Source organism: Sinocyclocheilus anshuiensis, unplaced genomic scaffold (genome assembly GCF_001515605.1).
Source record: "Sinocyclocheilus anshuiensis isolate Anshui unplaced genomic scaffold, SAMN03320099.WGS_v1.1 scaffold552, whole genome shotgun sequence".
Taxonomy (NCBI): Eukaryota; Metazoa; Chordata; class Actinopteri; order Cypriniformes; family Cyprinidae; genus Sinocyclocheilus; species Sinocyclocheilus anshuiensis.
The window spans coordinates 43,829-61,068 of NW_015554362.1; the positions used below are offsets into that span (position 1 = coordinate 43,829).

At 35.0% G+C, this 17,240-nt stretch overlaps 1 protein-coding gene and 1 long non-coding RNA gene across 2 annotated transcripts in view; one reads left to right on the top strand and one right to left on the bottom strand.

The window, feature by feature from the left end:
- Positions 1 to 2,868: 2,868 nt before the first annotated feature.
- Positions 2,869 to 17,240, bottom strand: part of LOC107671431 (high affinity nerve growth factor receptor-like) — a 38,588-nt gene continuing 24,216 nt past the window's right edge. Inside the window, exons 8-17 of the mRNA XM_016464353.1 lie at positions 15,043 to 15,375; positions 14,932 to 14,949; positions 14,123 to 14,178; positions 13,933 to 14,035; positions 10,861 to 11,025; positions 10,637 to 10,767; positions 9,552 to 9,724; positions 6,919 to 7,159; positions 6,452 to 6,610; positions 2,869 to 3,738 (exon numbers count right to left, since the gene is read on the bottom strand). Coding sequence (XP_016319839.1) covers positions 3,553 to 3,738; positions 6,452 to 6,610; positions 6,919 to 7,159; positions 9,552 to 9,724; positions 10,637 to 10,767; positions 10,861 to 11,025; positions 13,933 to 14,035; positions 14,123 to 14,178; positions 14,932 to 14,949; positions 15,043 to 15,375 — 1,565 coding nt within the window. The 3' untranslated portion in view covers positions 2,869 to 3,552. The remainder of the gene's footprint in view (positions 3,739 to 6,451; positions 6,611 to 6,918; positions 7,160 to 9,551; positions 9,725 to 10,636; positions 10,768 to 10,860; positions 11,026 to 13,932; positions 14,036 to 14,122; positions 14,179 to 14,931; positions 14,950 to 15,042; positions 15,376 to 17,240) is intronic.
- LOC107671433 (uncharacterized) lies at positions 5,209 to 7,040 on the top strand. The gene is made up of 3 exons (XR_001632198.1): positions 5,209 to 5,342; positions 6,492 to 6,658; positions 6,962 to 7,040. It is a non-coding gene; the product is annotated as an uncharacterized LOC107671433 (long non-coding RNA).

Here is a 17,240-nt window from a genome sequence, read left to right on the forward strand (position 1 = left end):
ACCAATCACAACACACACTGGCCCAGTTAACCAATCACAGCACATTTCGTATTTCAGAAGGTGGGCCTTCATTTGATACAGGAACTATTCGAGCCGTTCATGCTAGACTGGGGAGAGAGGCGTTGTAATAATGTAAAATATGTGAAAAATAATGTGTTTTTAGAACAACCTAGTATGAGAGCCTGTTCGAGTACACCCCCAAAACAAAATCAAGACTTTGTAAAAGAGCATAATAGGACCCCTTTAAGATGGTGGAATACCTTCTATTTTTAATTGTAATTTTTATACAAAGGATGATTAGTGACCATAATAATGCAGAATATTAAATATCGTCTTCATTTTACATCATAACATTACTTGGTTTTAAAGTGTCCAAAAAAATACTCTGTTTATTTACAGGCCTAAATGACATTTTGAATTCAATTTACAATGTGGTCTCAAGACTTCTGGACGTCACCCCACTGTATGTATAATTAGTTTTATATAAAAACAATAGCAGTCTATGGTGTGTTTGTTGACTGAAATGACTGATATTTTCTACACATTAGTTTCTGGTAAATGTGCACTGTAATCCATAGAGCATAATATGAACATCATGCCAAAATAATGTGAGATTAACAATATTATGACATACAAAAACTGCCAAAAAAAAAAATGGAAGAAAGCTAAGTTTAATACATCTATCTATTATACATTGTCTATCCAAACTGTTACACAAATGATAGTGTAGCTGTCAGATGCCAACGTTCTGTGACTGCTATTGATTAATTAATGTTAAAGGAAATTATCTTTAATTTTATACTTTAAAAATACTGTTATGATTTCCAGCTTGTATCTGTGAAATAATATTCAATCTCTGAAACACTAGGTCAGATTACAGTTTAAAAAAGAAGAAAAATAGAAAACACAAACAACCAATATACAAAATAATGCAGTTCAGTAACTAGACTATGTACAAGAGGCACAACCAGTACATAAAAGTGATGCACCCATTAATGAAATTATAAAATGGTAAACCGTGACCACTGCAGCTTAACATGCTGTATGATAAATTAGTATTTGATTGATTGATCTCTGCCCTTACACCAGTATCATGCTGGATTTCCGGCTGTGTTCGGAATTGCATACTTGCATACTGCAGCGTGTGGCTCTAAAGAGGTTAGTCACAAGGCATTTATGGCTAAAAATACAATAAGGCCATAACTGAGAGCCCATGAGCAAAGATGGCATCGTGCATGTTGTGTACTTCCAGGGCTGCATGCGCCTGCTGAGCCATTGAGATGACTGGAAAATACTCATGGAAAGCAGGTATTATTATAGAATTCATTGCAATGGACCTCTAAGAAACAGTTTAACACAAAATTAGATTAAAAATAGTAACTTTTTCAAATTAAGGCAAGACACTACTGTTACTGTGTAAAATCTGTTTTTTCATGCACTAGCCAATTTTGAGATTTTGGACTATTTTGCTTTCAAAACATCCAAAATGCACATTTAAGTGTTTATTGTTTATAAATGTTTATATATTTCAATGACAACATTTTTATTTTTCAAAATGAGTTTTTTCTTGCACACACCAGACTATCCAGTTTTATTATTATAAATAATATTACGTTTTTTGCAGAATGGTTTGTTCACGTAACATTTGTCAGAATGTTCCATATATAACATTTTATTTCTAAAAATATATATATATTTTTTTTTTTCTGGCTGTTGACAGTATTTTCTAATTTATGGAGTGATAAAATAGGATAAATGTTCTGTTAAACCCTTAAAATCTCAAGAATTTTAAACGTGGCTTTTGAATTTGAAACATTTCATAAAACCTGTAATACAAAGCAATTGTCTTAATGCACTGTGACTAATCAATTGGGAAAAGTATGGTGATTTGTTCAAATGTTTACTCTGCTCACCTGTAGTGTCTTGCATTAAACATGTGACACAACAGCTGCTTGAAAAGTTTTCCGTTCCATACTTTATGTGGTTTCAAATAAATAATAGTATACAGTACGTTAGTACTCCATTCCGTACACAGCCTGTGTGTCTCCACTGTTGTGCTGTTGCTGACATTGTTGCTGCTTTTGATATAGAAAATAAAGCAGAAATTGGAGCCATAACAGGACATTGCTGTTAAACATGGAGAGATGTAGCTACAATACATGCATGTGTAGATCACGCATAACAAATTGATTTAGTATATCCATAATCGCAAGACACCGAAAAGAAATGCGGTCAGGTTGGCACAACGTGTAAACCACAGCAACTTAAGAGTCTTTGTTTGGGGGGCACATGATGGTTAAAGGTGAAGTATGTAATAAATGTGACATTAGAGAACCAAATGCTAAAATAAGCTGTATTACAGAAACCTCCTATTGTAATTCTTCTTAAGATTTGAATTCCTAAGTGAAATGAACAAGTTACTAAACCAGGAGCAGAAAGTCTTGAATTCATTAATTCATGGCATTAAATGTTGCATGAGCTGTAAAAAAAAAAAAAAAAAAAAAATTTGTCTTGTTTTCCAGGAAAACATCTAAATATTCTTAAATCAAGATACGTTTGCTTGAGATGCGAAATGAAGGTATGAAGTCTGGTTTTGTGATAAATTTAACGTGAGGTTATGCTTAAAACAAGAACAAATATCTAACAGTGGGGTATAATTTTTTTCTATTTGAATTGAGCTCACTGGTAGATATTTGTTCTAAAAAGAAAATTGTATACATTTCTCAGAAGACAAGACTTCTTTTGTCATTTTGCATCTCAAGTAAATGTATCTTATTGATTTATGAATCTTTACACATTTGCACTGGAAAATAAGACAAAAATACTTACGAAGAACATTATTATTATTATTTTTTATTTTTTTGCAGTGTGATCATCAGTAGGTAGTCTGAAAAGAGTCCTAAAAAGTCTTGAATTGACCTTCATAAATCCTGCAGAAACCTTGTAAATAGAATATGATTATGGGTTAGGATGATTCTGTAATACAAGCCCAGGATTCCACTCTCCCCATTGGTCAGACAAACAGCAAGTCCCGCCCCCAAACTCATGCCATCGGTTGAAGCGCTGTTGCTATGTCAGGCGGGGCGGGATGTGCAAACAAACAAAGCAACAGTTTTATATTTATTGGGAAAATCAACCTACAGTGTCTGCATATTAGACTGGGTTGAGAAAAATTACACACTTCACCTTTAATGACCTTTAATTACAAGACCTTGACATCAGTATCCTCATATAGAAAATCTAGTGTCTCTTCAGGGTGAGTCATGAAGATCCATGAGCAATTTCCACTAATGCATATTCAAAGTATCCACTGTCTATTTACTTAGTCTGTTTCTCTTACTTTTTTTCCCTCAAATTTAAACACATGAACACAGTCTTATACCTCCAGTGGATTAAACCATACACATCAACAAACACTGGAAACGTTCATACTACACATCATGTGAGTCAGTTTGTGAATTGTGTCCGTCCAAAACCCACCACTGATTGTCCTCCTCAACCAGCCTGCTTTCAGAACTATGTCTTATCCATGCAGGTCCGATCAGGGTGCTGCTACTCCAGGATGTCCAGATAGACGGGCGGGTTCTTGACGAGGGCTACGAGCCGGCTGTAGATGTCCTTGATGACGAGCCTCTGCTGCGGTTCTCTCTGCCAGCAGCCCTGCATGAGGAGATGCACTTCCTTCGGGCAGGCTCGAGGCCGTTCAAGCTCTCGCCCCTGTGTGATGCACTCAATGGCCTGGAAAGAGGGTAAATATGTCATATTTACAGGCAGACAAGTGGAAAAAAATGGTAATAGTAGTTGTAGTTTAATCTGCTACTTTAAACCATTTCATAAAAAAATCTGTATGCCATTCATTTAATAATGCCAAAATATGACTCCATTTAAATAATCGAAATGTGTGTATGTGCGCGCGCATGCATGCGTGTGTGTGTGTGTATATATATATATATATATATATATATATATAATGATTGACCCCAATTAACTAATTGAAATTTGCAATTATTGCAGTTGATATAATTATGTGTATTATATAAATGGCCATACATTGTGTATTTTTTGAACATTGTAATATATTTGTAATTATTATTTGTTATTATTTAATTTTGTACTGTCTGTGTGTGATTGATATATATATATAACATACATTTAAATTTTTTTTGACATTTTAATTGATAATTATGTTGATAATATTATTATTGCTTAATTAATTAATATTGATTTCTATGAATTAATTAATATCAAGTAATTCATTTATTTTTATTATTACTAATGTTGTTGTTTTCTTTTTCTTTTTTTTCTGATGTCAACCTAGTGTGGTTCTAAAGTTGTTGTTTTTTTTTTGTCATTTATTTTTTAAAACCATTTTCCACCATCTCTATATGACCTTTTGAATTAAACTGCACTATTCTGCAGTGTTGTCTTTATGATTCCTATATAAACAATGTACGGTATTCATCTGTCTTACTTTAAAAAGTTGAAGACCTTCAGAACGAGCTGTTTGTGTAACTTAGTTTCAATGAATCCTCTTTTATTTAGTATAGAGGAAGTTCTAAACTTTACAGTACATTTTCATAGTACATGTATTTTATTTAACAGAAAAAAAATCAAATAAAATTTGATTTCTTATGATTTGACCCCTTTTACTCTCTTTTCTACAGGCAGCAGTTGGCTGTAAAGAAGCACCCTCTTCTCTCCAAGGCTATTCCTGGTTGCTATTTAAAACGCCAGTGATTTCAAGCCCTTATAGCATTGCCTCTTAATCAAATGAGGTGAAGAGACTGTCAGCACCACACAACATCATTCAGAAATGGGCTTTCAATCACTGCAATAAATTAACAAAAATTCACATTGACCCCTCTGAAAGTCTGGCACCCTCTCTCCTCGCAGATGGAAAGTTACGAACGATCCGTCTCCGTCCCATACAATTAGACTCTAGACAATTAGCTGTGCCCATCACGGCTCGAGAAGGATTAGGTTAACAAGGTTAAACAACGTCGGCCCAAGGCGAAGATGAGGTTTAATGGGACTCAAATCGAGTCGGCTGGAAGGTGATCTACCTCTCTGTTGAAAGAAGAGAGGCCTCTCCAGCGTAATAGTGCAGTTGTGGTCACACCAGAGTCCACTTTTTGGTGCCTAATCTGAGAGGTCTGATTCACTCTGGAACCGAAAAAATGTATTGATCTTCTCGTTCAGAAGTGTTTAAGAGCACGGTCTGATCCAGTCCAAAATGGATGTTCACATCACGATGAAGGTTGGGAATAGCTCTGTCTGTTTGCTTTAACTCACTGACCAGCGCTGATGCCATCAGACAGTCCAAATCACTTCTGCCATTGCAGGTAAACATTGCAGGAATCGTTTACGGTCAAATGAAAATTCATTTACTCTCTCTCTTGTTGTTCTAAACCTGTATTTTTTTTTCTTCACTCGAACACAAAAGGAGATATTTTGCAGAATGCTCAAGTTAAAAAGGGACAAAACTCCACAAAAGCATCATAAAAGTCTCATTAAAGCAGTCTGTACAAATGATTGTTCAAATGAATTGGTCAAAAAGAATCATAAGTCGTGTCCAAATCAAAATGAACTTACTGTTACTGTGTGATGGCTTAGTTACTAATTACTGACTGGCTGTTCATGTGACAAACATTTAGGTAAAGATACCAATTATGGGAGTTTTGTTTGAACGTACACTCTCATTCAGAAGTTTGGGGCTGGTAAGATTTTTAAATGTTGTTGAAAGAAGCCTCTTGTGCTCACAAAGGCTGCATTTATTTGATCAAAAGTAGAGTAAAATTGTGAAATATTATTCTAAATGTGAATACGTTTTAAAAATGCAGTTTATTCCTGTGGTCAAAGCTGAATTTGATTAAACGAAAGTTCAAAAGAACAGCATTTATTTGAAATAGAAATATACCATTACAAATATCTTTACTGTCACTTTACTGACCAATTTAATGCATCCTTTCTGGAAAAAAAATAATACACTTTTGAACGGTAGTGTAACATTGAGTGAAAAATTAAATATGTAAAATATAAAAATACTACAAAAATCATTAATGGGATCAATCAACAACAATCGATAAAAAATTTTTATTTCACTCTAAAAAATGCTGGGTTGTTTCAACCCAACATTGGGTCAAATATGGACTAACCCAACCGTTGGGTTAAATTTTTACATTAAATATTTAACCCAAAAGTTGGGTTAGTCCATATTTGACCCAAAGTTGGGTTGAAACAACCCAGCATTTTTTAGAGTGTTCCATCTATATACAGGAACAACTTGATGGTGAGTAAATGAAAGAATTGTAATTTTTTAGGTGAACTGTTTCTTTCAATTTTGTCTGTTTCGTGGTTGTATTGTTTTTAATATGTTTGACATTTTACTAGGCATGATTGTGCAGCCACACATGGTTGTCACAAACTTTGAACATTAAATGTGGTACTTTACCTCACTGTTGGATAGCTGATACCAGGGTTGTTTGCCGTAGGTGAAGATTTCCCAAAGGACCACTCCAAAGCTCCAGATGTCACTCTCCGTGGTGAACTTCCTGTACATGATGCTTTCTGGCGGCATCCAGCGAATGGGTAGCATCGTCCTCCCACCGACCTGATGAGGTGATCAAGAACAGATTACAACCAAACATCTCTGCTGTGGGTACATATACAAAATCACAAATGAGATCTTTTTAATGTCTCAAATGTTTCTCCCAGACCTTATCGAGATGCAGAAGAGAAGTCTCCAGTTTCTAAAGAGATCTGAACTGCATCTCAAATTATGATCAGATTTGTGACCCAAGTCAGAGATCTCAATATGAACACAGACCAAATGATCTGCCACTTTTATTTACAATATATTTTCCTTAGTTTCAGGAGAAACATATGAGACGATGTTGAAATTGAAATGAAGTGTTGTACCCTGTAGTAATCGGTGCTGTAAATGTCTCTCGACATCCCAAAGTCCCCGATCTTCACCACCAGCCCTTCTCCGACTAAACAGTTCCTGGTGGCCAGGTCTCTGTGGACGAAATGAAGGGAAGCGAGGTACACCATGCCCGAGGAGATCTGAGCTGCGATGTGGAGCATCTGAGGAAGAGTCAACTGACCCATCGGAGGAACCTTCATCTCGTCCAGGATACGAGCATCTGGACCATGAACTCTGTAAAGAAAACCACGCACATTATATAACAGCTTCTTAAAAACATAAACCTGAGAAAAGAGATGTGTTCAGAATGGCATACTAGCATACTACTTGTATTATTTTTGCATTATGTGCATGTTATGTGAATATGCATCGATTACCCAGATAGCCAACTAAACTTTCCTTGATGTTTAGCATACATTCAAAGCACACTACAGTCTTAAAGGGTTAGTTCACCCAAAAATGAAAATTCTGTCATTAATTACTCACCCAATAAAACCTCAGAAGGGTATTTTTAAAAGTTGATATCATAGAAGAACCATTTCAGGTTCCCAAAAGGACCTTTCAGTGAACCGTTCTTAAAAGAACCAGTGTGAGTACATTTTCTTAGTGTGAGTACATATTAATAATATAAAGAACCTTTTGTGGAATGGAAGGTTTCCGTGAATGTTGAAGGATCTCTACGGAACCATTGATGCCAATAAAGAACCATTATTTTTAAGAGTGTATGTGGAATACTGTATCCCACAATGCAATGCACTCTACTTCATCCTCGATAGAGTGCTTCAGGGATGATTTTTTTTTTTCAAGCTAACCCGAAAGTTAGCATCACCCTGGTTCCCTCAGCAAAAAGACAATAGGATTTTTCCATTGGGTTTTGGATTATGGCGGAAAATAAGCTATGTGACCAGCAAAAGTTTCTGATTCTAACACGTTTTGTTTATTAAGATGATCTTCTATAAACTAACACAACTTTTAAAGCCGAAATACGAACACCAGAAGTAAAAAGCTAAGTTAGGTTATAAACTAACTACACCACAGTTGCACAGCTTCAATGTCAACATCACTAAGCTTTCGACAACTCTATTGATCTTTACATTGTGCCAAGCCATCAGAACCGAACTGAAAAGTAAAAAAAAAAAAAAACGTTGTTAAAATCTGCCAATAGCAATGTGACAACAATGCAGCATGCTGCTTTTTATCGTTGCATGCTGTCTCTATAAAATAGCATTCCATTCTGAACACAGCCTTTTTATATACCAGCATCTGCATTGGTAATAGTAATTTGAAATGAATTATACTGTTGTACTTTTCAAACAAACTCCAGAGTGAAGTCGGTGCACTGTAAGTCACTTTGAACAAGAAAACATCTGCTGAATGACAGCACAAGCACCATTGGTCACCATTGCCTTGCGTGTCAGACCTCAATGTGCAAACCACTCTCTCCATTCATCCTAATATACGCATGTAAACTCTCTGCCACTCGCTTGCCTTCTGAGGTTTAGTATGTGATCCCTATTAGTTTAGCAGGCAGGTGGCAGGATGGGGCAGCTGCAACCGAGACTGGAGCCACATTTATACACATGAAAATGCGATTTCATCTCCCCCTCAAACATTCACATGTCCCACTCCCAATCTGGCCCCAGCAACCACCTGGCAAACAGACTGGATCTTTACGCACTGAGACCCAGCTGTGCTGGACATATGGTCAGTCAGTCCCCCATCAGCCACCTCACACTTCAGTGAACTTTACATCTTAATTAAAACTGGAGCATCACAAAGCTGGATCTGCATTTGGGCTCCATCGCTCTTCTAATAGGTTTGGGCTTTGAGTTTCAGATGTTATTGTGGATGTAGATGGAAATATGGTCAATGAAAGGCCTTGAATTTGATGCAACTTTTCATGTATACTCTTAAAAATAAAGGTTCCAAAAGGGGGGTTTTCACAGCAATGCCATAGATTAAACATTGTGGGTTACCAAAAGAAGCTTTCAGTGAGCAGTTTGGTGTAAAGAACATTTTAATGATCTAAAAAAACTTGTTCCTCTATAAAGAACCTTTTGTGCAATGGAAAGGTTCTATACTTAAAAAGTAATGGTTCTTTATTGGCACCTATGGATACATTGAGAACTTTTAACATCCATGTAACCTTTCCATTGCACGAAATTTACTTCATAGTGGAAAAAGGTTCTTAGATCATTAAAATTTTCTTCAGACTAGGGAAAAAAATGGCTATTTTAGGAACTGTTCACTGAAAGGTTCTTTGGTGAACCCAAAATATTGCATTGCTGCAAAACCCCCCTGATGGAAGAGTGTATGGATGTTAAAGGTTCTTCATGGAATCATAGATTCCAATAAAGAACCTTTATTGTTAAGAGTGTAAGCCCAAAATAAAATGCAGAAAGTTGACTTGCAGGCAAGATTATTAACTATAGCGACAGGTGAGAATCTGTTCTATGCTACAGTATACCAAAAAAAAAAAACCTTGCAAATTTGTTTGGTGTTTCCAAGGTTGTCCAAGAATGGCATGTATGAAGCTCCAAGGAAGCTCTTCAGTTTCCGACCGTTACACCACATTGCTGCCGCTGTAGTTAATTCGCTGTGAGTGGCTGGTGGTTATTAGACTGACCTTAGAAAGCGGTTGAGGTCTCCGTGTTGCATGTACTCAAACACCATGGCCAGAGGTTCTCCGTCTGTACACACGCCGTAGAACCGCACTATGTGTTCATGCTGCAGCACCGTGAGCAGCTCGGCCTCGCGCTGGAAGTCTTGGCGGGTGGACTCGTTGGCCACTTTCAAGGTCTGCACATGAAGACAGTCAGATATTAGTGGGCATACAATGTCCAAGCATTTGGACACTTTTAAAGAAATTTAATACAGGTAATAGGTTTTGGGAGATAAACTTGCTACTTACTGTTATTCAGAATTTAACGGCAATTCTTCATTCTGTTTGCTGCTTCAATTTTAAATTCATTACAGTTTGAATTACTCAGTTGGCGCTCAGCTCTGGTTTAATGCTTTGCAACAGTGTTTTTTAGTATTATATATATATACTATTATAGTATTATTAATATTTTGAATTATTTTATTTTTTATATTTTCAGTTGTCATTTTAATTTGTTAAATTTTAGTAACTTTGTTATGTGCTTTTGTCCTTTTAGAAATTTTTTTAATCTGTTTATTTCACTTTTAATAATTTTAGTTTTATTTAATTTTCTTAAGATTTTTTTAAATGCAAGTTATCTATTATTTATATTTCATTGTATTTAATTTTTAAAATTTTATTTTCTTTGCTAATGTAATATGTTTTCTGTGGTTGTTTTGAATGTTGTTGCTAATTTGCTTATTTAGCTAGTTATCTAGCTGGCTAAGATGAATGTGATTCTGCTAGAATTGTTAAAATTACTTGTGATAGACAAGTCTTGGAGGAATCAGAATGGGTTGCAAATCAGTAATGTTTTGCATTGTATGCCATCAGGCTCCAACAAATGTGTGATCTTGCACATGGAGTTACTGTATGCATATTAGCTGTATTTCTAGCTATTGTTGCTAATTAAAACATTTTGAGTGTAAAAAAAGAGGAAAAATACACATGCAAAATATTTGACAAAATTCAAAAACATGATTTTTTTTTTCTAGCACATAAAAAGACATTGCTTTAAAAAACATTACATAATGTTGAACTACAAGAATGTTAAGCCCTGATGATCATACCTTGATAGCAACCAGCATCTTGTCAGTATCAGGACAGAGGTTGGCACATTCCGCCAGGTAAACCTTACCAAAAGCTCCTTCACCCAGTTCCCACTTCAAAACAATGTCTTTTCTTTTAATGTGCTGGACATCTGCAAAATACAAAGTAGTAATCACTTTGATTTAGTACAAACTGAATCCGCATGCTAAAAAGTTGTGATATTATGGGATTGTGAGACACTCACACATGTCTTTATCTTTGATGATGCCACAGAAGTACTGCGGGTTCTCTACAAAACTGGACAAGCTAGAATCCAGCGTGCTGTCATCTGAAGACGGAGGACTTGCACCAAAGTTCATGAAGCGAAGAGATACGGCCAAATCATCCTCAGTGCCGAGAACAGACGAACCTGTGGGCACACAGACAGGAAGTGGCTCCCAAGCAGCTCCAGTTCGGCGTATTCTTTTCCTTTCTTCACATCTATATCCTGAGCCCATGTTAAGTTAATTAACTTATTGGCAATCACTGAGTCATCTGAAGTGCTCTACACAATTTCCTGTGTATAGTTTGACAACATAGTAGACATTACATTCTCTCTTATTTCCTACTCTCAGCCACTCACGTTTAACATTTTCACAGCTGTTTACTGTTGAAGTTGGACACTTAGAGTGGTCTAGGTCGGGGTTTTCAAAACCCCAGCACTGCACATTTTGTATGCCTTCCTTATCAGACACACCCAATTCAGGTCTTGCAGTCTCTACTAATGAGCTGATGAGTTGAATCAGGTGTGTTAGATGAGGGAGACATGCAAAATGTGCAGTGCTGGGGGTCCTCCAGGACAGGTTTGAAAACCACTGGTCTAGGTGATCAAATAACTAGATTTGGGCATTGTTTTGCAGTTGCTACCCCAACAGGGAACGTTCTTAGAACTTTGGCTAATGTTCTAGCAAGGTGCTGTAAAACTTTCTTCCAGAAATGCATATAGAACATTAATTTGAAGTTAAGTGGTCTTTAAAAATGTTCTCAGAATGTTTTTTTTTTTTTCAGACATTTTAGTTGGATGTTTAAATGTCAATTTCAGACATTTAAATGTTGAAATGAATTTTTTTTTAATGTAACCATTTGCTTCAGAACGTCCAGAGAACATTCAAAAGAATTTTTTTTTTAAATGTGGACGTTTTGAACGTTCAGAGAACATTCAGAAATAGCGTTTTCATAACTTAATGGTAACATTAGCTAAATGTTATTAGAACAGTGGTTTCAAACAGGGACCCAAAAGAGTGTGGAAAAGTTTAGAGAATTTTTTTTTAAATATTAATAATAAATAAACCAAAATCAATTTGACATAACATTAAAATAAAAATTATTGTAATTAAATTTATAAATAAATAAATATTGCATCTATCAGTATAATACTATAGTGAGTAGAAGAAAAGAATTCTGCATATTTATAATATTAATTTTTCACAATATATATTGGGACTTTATACATGAAAATATTGCACAAAGATGATCATTTCTGGTGGTACATCTGGTGGATATCCACATCTGGTGGATATCTTCAAGATTGAAATCCCCTGGTTTGAAAAAGTAGTATTACAACTTTCCTCAACAAGCAGCAAGTTTTGAGCTATCATGTGGTGCAAATGATTACATAGTGTAATTTCATACTTGAGGCTTGGAGTTTGTTCAAATGGAGAAGTGTGAGAAGTTGCACTACTGGCGCTTGCCTTGTTATATGTTATTTAAAATTCACAACAAGATGCACCTACAAAACAGCATCGACAAAACCGATATCTGGCAGAATGTTTACTTGATCTGAAGCAAATCACTCTGGTTTTTAGAAAACAGAATTAGCTTCTCCTTCAAATCACAAAACCCACTCAAGCTATAACCGCAGAGACCCCAGACTGGGCAGAGAAGAGGAACGCAGGGAATAGAGGGCGAGAGGGGAGGGAGACAATCAGGTCCACTTAGGCACTTTGTGAGCGGAGCGAGTGGACCTGAAAAGACTTGCTCCATCACTTTTCTTTAATGGCTCGCTCGCGGCTGGGGCTCCCGATGCTATTTACTTTGCATGCTGTAATTAAGACCTGGCAGCACTTTGCCGAGCTGTTAGGCTGACACTGTACAAAGTTACAGCTTAGAAGAGACTGTATTTCGCTGCCTTTTTGTGCCTTACTTAAAAGCAACACAATGCCTCCTGTGGAACTCATTCAGATTCCAAAATAATATTGGAGAAATTCATTTTGGCATGGGCCATGATTGTGCTGTCTCTGGCTTTCATTTAACACTAACTACTTCCGCTGTTGTGTGAGCTGCACCTGGTTTGTTTGAACCGATAGTTCTCTTTCCCATAAAAGTCCTCTTCAAGACCAAAACATCTTCATTTGACACCTAAGTAAACTGATTTAGTCTTCTGATTAACTGCAAATTGATCTGGATTTCAAGTGCGATTTTAAATTGTCGTACTTTTGACAAATGATAAGAAATGAAGTCATATCAGTAGCTTAGAAAAAGCAGTTTTATTCTACAGACCAAAACATCTTCATTTGACACCTAAGTAAACTGATCTGGTCTTCTGATTAACTGCAAATTGATCTGGATTTCAAGTGCGATTTTAAATTGTCGTACTTTTGACAAATGATAAGAAATGAAGTCATATCAGTAGCTTAGAAAAAGCAGTTTTATTCTACAAATGGTGGCTGCTATGTTTAGATCACATGACTATGACTACGGTATCAACCTGTAATACATAAAAACGTAATAAAATATTAATCACAACTCATTTTGCTTCTGTAATCAGATGTTTTTTTGAGGGAAACAGGATATTCAATAAGAAAAAAAATGCATGTTTTGAAATATTTGGCAAACATTTCCCATTTCAAATTGGTCTCGCATGCCCGAAATAGCAGTTTGCATACGTTGCAAATAAAGCTGTTGAGTGAAACTGACTTTCCTTGAAAGGTACTTTGATAATGCATAAAAAGTCAACATAAAATCTTAATCACAACTCATTTTGCATTCGTAATCTGGTGCATTTCCGAGCTGAACAGGATGTTTAATGAGAAAAAATGTAGGGTGAGGCTTGATTGTATCCATTGAGAATTAATTTGATTGTGAAAAGTGGATGTTACATGCCAAAATGGATAGTTCGGAGGGTTTTGTAACATCAGCTGCAAAGGAAAGTTGTTTCAAAGCAGTATGGAGCAAGGTTAAGAAAACAAACAAAAAAAAGATTAGGAATAACATGCACCATACGGGCGATTTTGATTTCATGTTGACTTTTAAGCCTATATGTGGAAGTAGAACTTACGGTGGATGCCAAACTTGGAATGCTGTCCACATTTATTGATAACGACAACCATGATGAGCAGAAATGTGCAAGCGAACACAGCGAGACCCACCGCTACTGACACCTATGAATGTGCGAAATTAGAGCGATAACAGTTATAAAAGAATATAAAAAGTAATAAGTTGTGCATCATATGTGACTCGTCTCTTACCCCAAGCACTCTGCTCTCCAGTTTCTCCGGCTCCGTTGATTGGTTAGTGGGAGCTGCTAATGTTAAAGCATTTAATGAAATGTTACTTTATGAACACTGCAAAACAATGACTTTCTTACTTAATGTTTTGTTTTGTTTTCCAGTACAAATATCTAAACATTGTTAAACTCAAGATACAGAAGTAAAATAACTTACGAAATTAAGTCTTGTTTTCTGAAAAATATTTCAAAATTAATGATATATTTCATTAGAAAAAAAATATTTGTACATTTTAAATTTTTATTATTTCATTACAAAAAAGTAAATATAAAAAAAATGTAAATTAAATCAATTAAATATTTAAAAAGTCAATATTAAATACAATATTACATAATAATAATAATAATAAATAAATAATTAAATAAAATAAAAAAATTAATAATAATAATAATAATAAAATATTAAATTAATATTATAAATTAAATATTAAAAATATTTGTAAAAATAAATTATTTAATTACAAAAAAATGTACATTTTAAATTTTAATTATTTAATTACAACAAAAAAAATCTTATTTTCCCTTTGAAGTAAAATTTTCTGACCCCACTGGCGTTTTTTGTTTTTTCATTAAATAATTTTTAGCCATTTTACTTTTCAAGGAAATACGTCTTGATTTAGGAATGCTTAGATATTTGAACTAGAAAACAAGACAAATATACTGAGAAATATGTGCAGTGAATGAGATAAATTAGCATTTTCAAAGTCAAAGCAAGTGTGAATTGGGACGTTTTGATATTTGACCTATAGGAATTTGATTTAGATAACTTACTTGGGTCATCAGTGAGGACTGGAGTGTGGAGAGAGATTACATAAATGAATTACTCAATGCACCACACAGTTTATGAAATACATGACATGTTGTATGATGATGTGCACTCACCAGGAATGATGCCCTCCGGGTCAAAGGGGTCAAAAGGATTATCCATGAACTTCCCGTTTACCGTAGCCTGGTCTCTACCCAGTTTATTCTCCACGATGAGCGTGTAGTTGCCGTTGTTGAGGTGCGTGGGCTTGTTGAGGAACAGGCAGCCGTGTTGAACAGAGCCATCGGCCGCATCTCTGATCAGTTCGGTGTAGGTGTAGCGTGTTTCGACGAGAGTCGTGTTGTTGTACAGCCATTTGAGGCTGGCGGGAGGATTGCTGTCCACAGCGAATGGGAAACACCAGTGATGTTGTGGTTCTGGGTCCTTTAGAAACAAGATCCGCACTGGAACTAAACACATATGGGGAATGAGTTCACACATGTGCAGTGAGAAATCATCACAGTATCGGCCGATATTTATATATATATATATATATATATATATATATACACAGTGGGTACGGAAAGTATGACACTCAAAAGGGATCACAGATGACAAATAGCTAAGAAACACCGTGGTAGGTGTCAATTTAAATGTATGCACATTTTCTACCTTATTTGTAAATGAAATTCATCTCCAATCCTTCTTCTATCGTTTCAAGTTTATCCATTATTCCAATGCAAGAAAAATATAGCTGGTTTTCCAAGTAAAAACCGCCAAATAACGTTTACACGTAATTACGTTATGATAAGTAATCAGAGGGTGGGGAGACGGGGGGATTCCCCCGGTCTATATCTCTCTGCATCTGCTAAATGATTTTTTTATTCCCAGTGAATAGGAGTTAAAACTCCCACCTGGGTGACACTACTCCAATAACAGACCATGCAAAATACCCCAAAATATTTAAAATATTGCAAAGTAACGTTGCAACCTTGCAAACAATAATAAAATCAGAGAAGGAAATATATATATATCCTATTTTGAGATTTAGATTACTTTTGATATCATCTTGGAATAATGTAAAGAGATAATAATCTTGAAGATCAATTCAAATTCATGAGCGCATGTCAGAGATGCGTGTGCAATATGATAAAAGCGATAGCAGAGCTGTGTGCATTTGTGTATAAAAGAATTTAAATTCGTTTTGTTGATATTGTTATTATTATTATTATTATTAAATAACTGAATTATTAACTTTATTATACAAAAGAATATTTATAAAAGAACATATTTTATACGGTACATTAGAACACTTTACAATATGGTTCATATTAGTTAACAGTAGTTAACTGTACAGTATTAGTTAACATGAACTAAGCATGAACAATACTTCTAAGGCATTTATTGATCTTAGTTAATGTTAATTTCAACATTTACTAATAGATTATTAAAATCAAAAGTTGTATTTGTTAACATTAGTTAGTGCACTGAACTAACATGAACAAACTATGAATAACTGTATTTTCATGAACTAACATTAACAAAAATTAATAAATACAGTAACAAATGTATTGCTCATTGTTAGTTCATGTTAATACATTAACTAATGTTAACAAATGACACCTTATTGTAAAGTGTTACCGAACAATTTGTGCATAAAATTAGGTAACTATTAACTACTGGTATACAATAATGTTTATCTATCTTATTAAAATAATATATTTTTAAAGCAGATTTCAAAAATAATATTGTGATTATGTGTGTGTGTGTGTGTGTGTGTGTGTGTGTGTGTGTGTGTGTGTGTGTGTGTGTGTGTGTGTGTGTGTGTGTGTGTGTGTGTGTGTGTGTGTGTGTGTGTGTGTGTGTGTGTGTGTGTGTGTGTGTGTGTGTGTGTGTGTGTGTGTGTGTGTGTGTGTGTGTGTGTGTGTGTGTGTGTGTGTGTGTGTGTGTGTGTGTGTGTGTGTGTGTGTGTGTGTGTGTGTGTGTGTGTGTGTGTGTGTGTTACTCTTTGTCACACTGATAGCATTTGATAGCATTTCTTTTGTATTATTTTTATTTATTAGAGGTCCCTACTTTATTATTATGAGGACTTTTTTAAAAATTCAAACAGTATATATTTTAAAGCTGATTTCAAAAATAGTATTTATTATTATTATTATTGTTATTTGAAATCACCTTAAAAAAACAAACTGTTTAAAAAAATGTATACTTTAAAATATATACTATATCAATATTAATATTGATGATGATGGTGATAAATATATTTTTTAAATTGGCTTTAAGATACATACTGTATCTGTCTATCTATCTATCTATCTATCTATCTATCTATCTA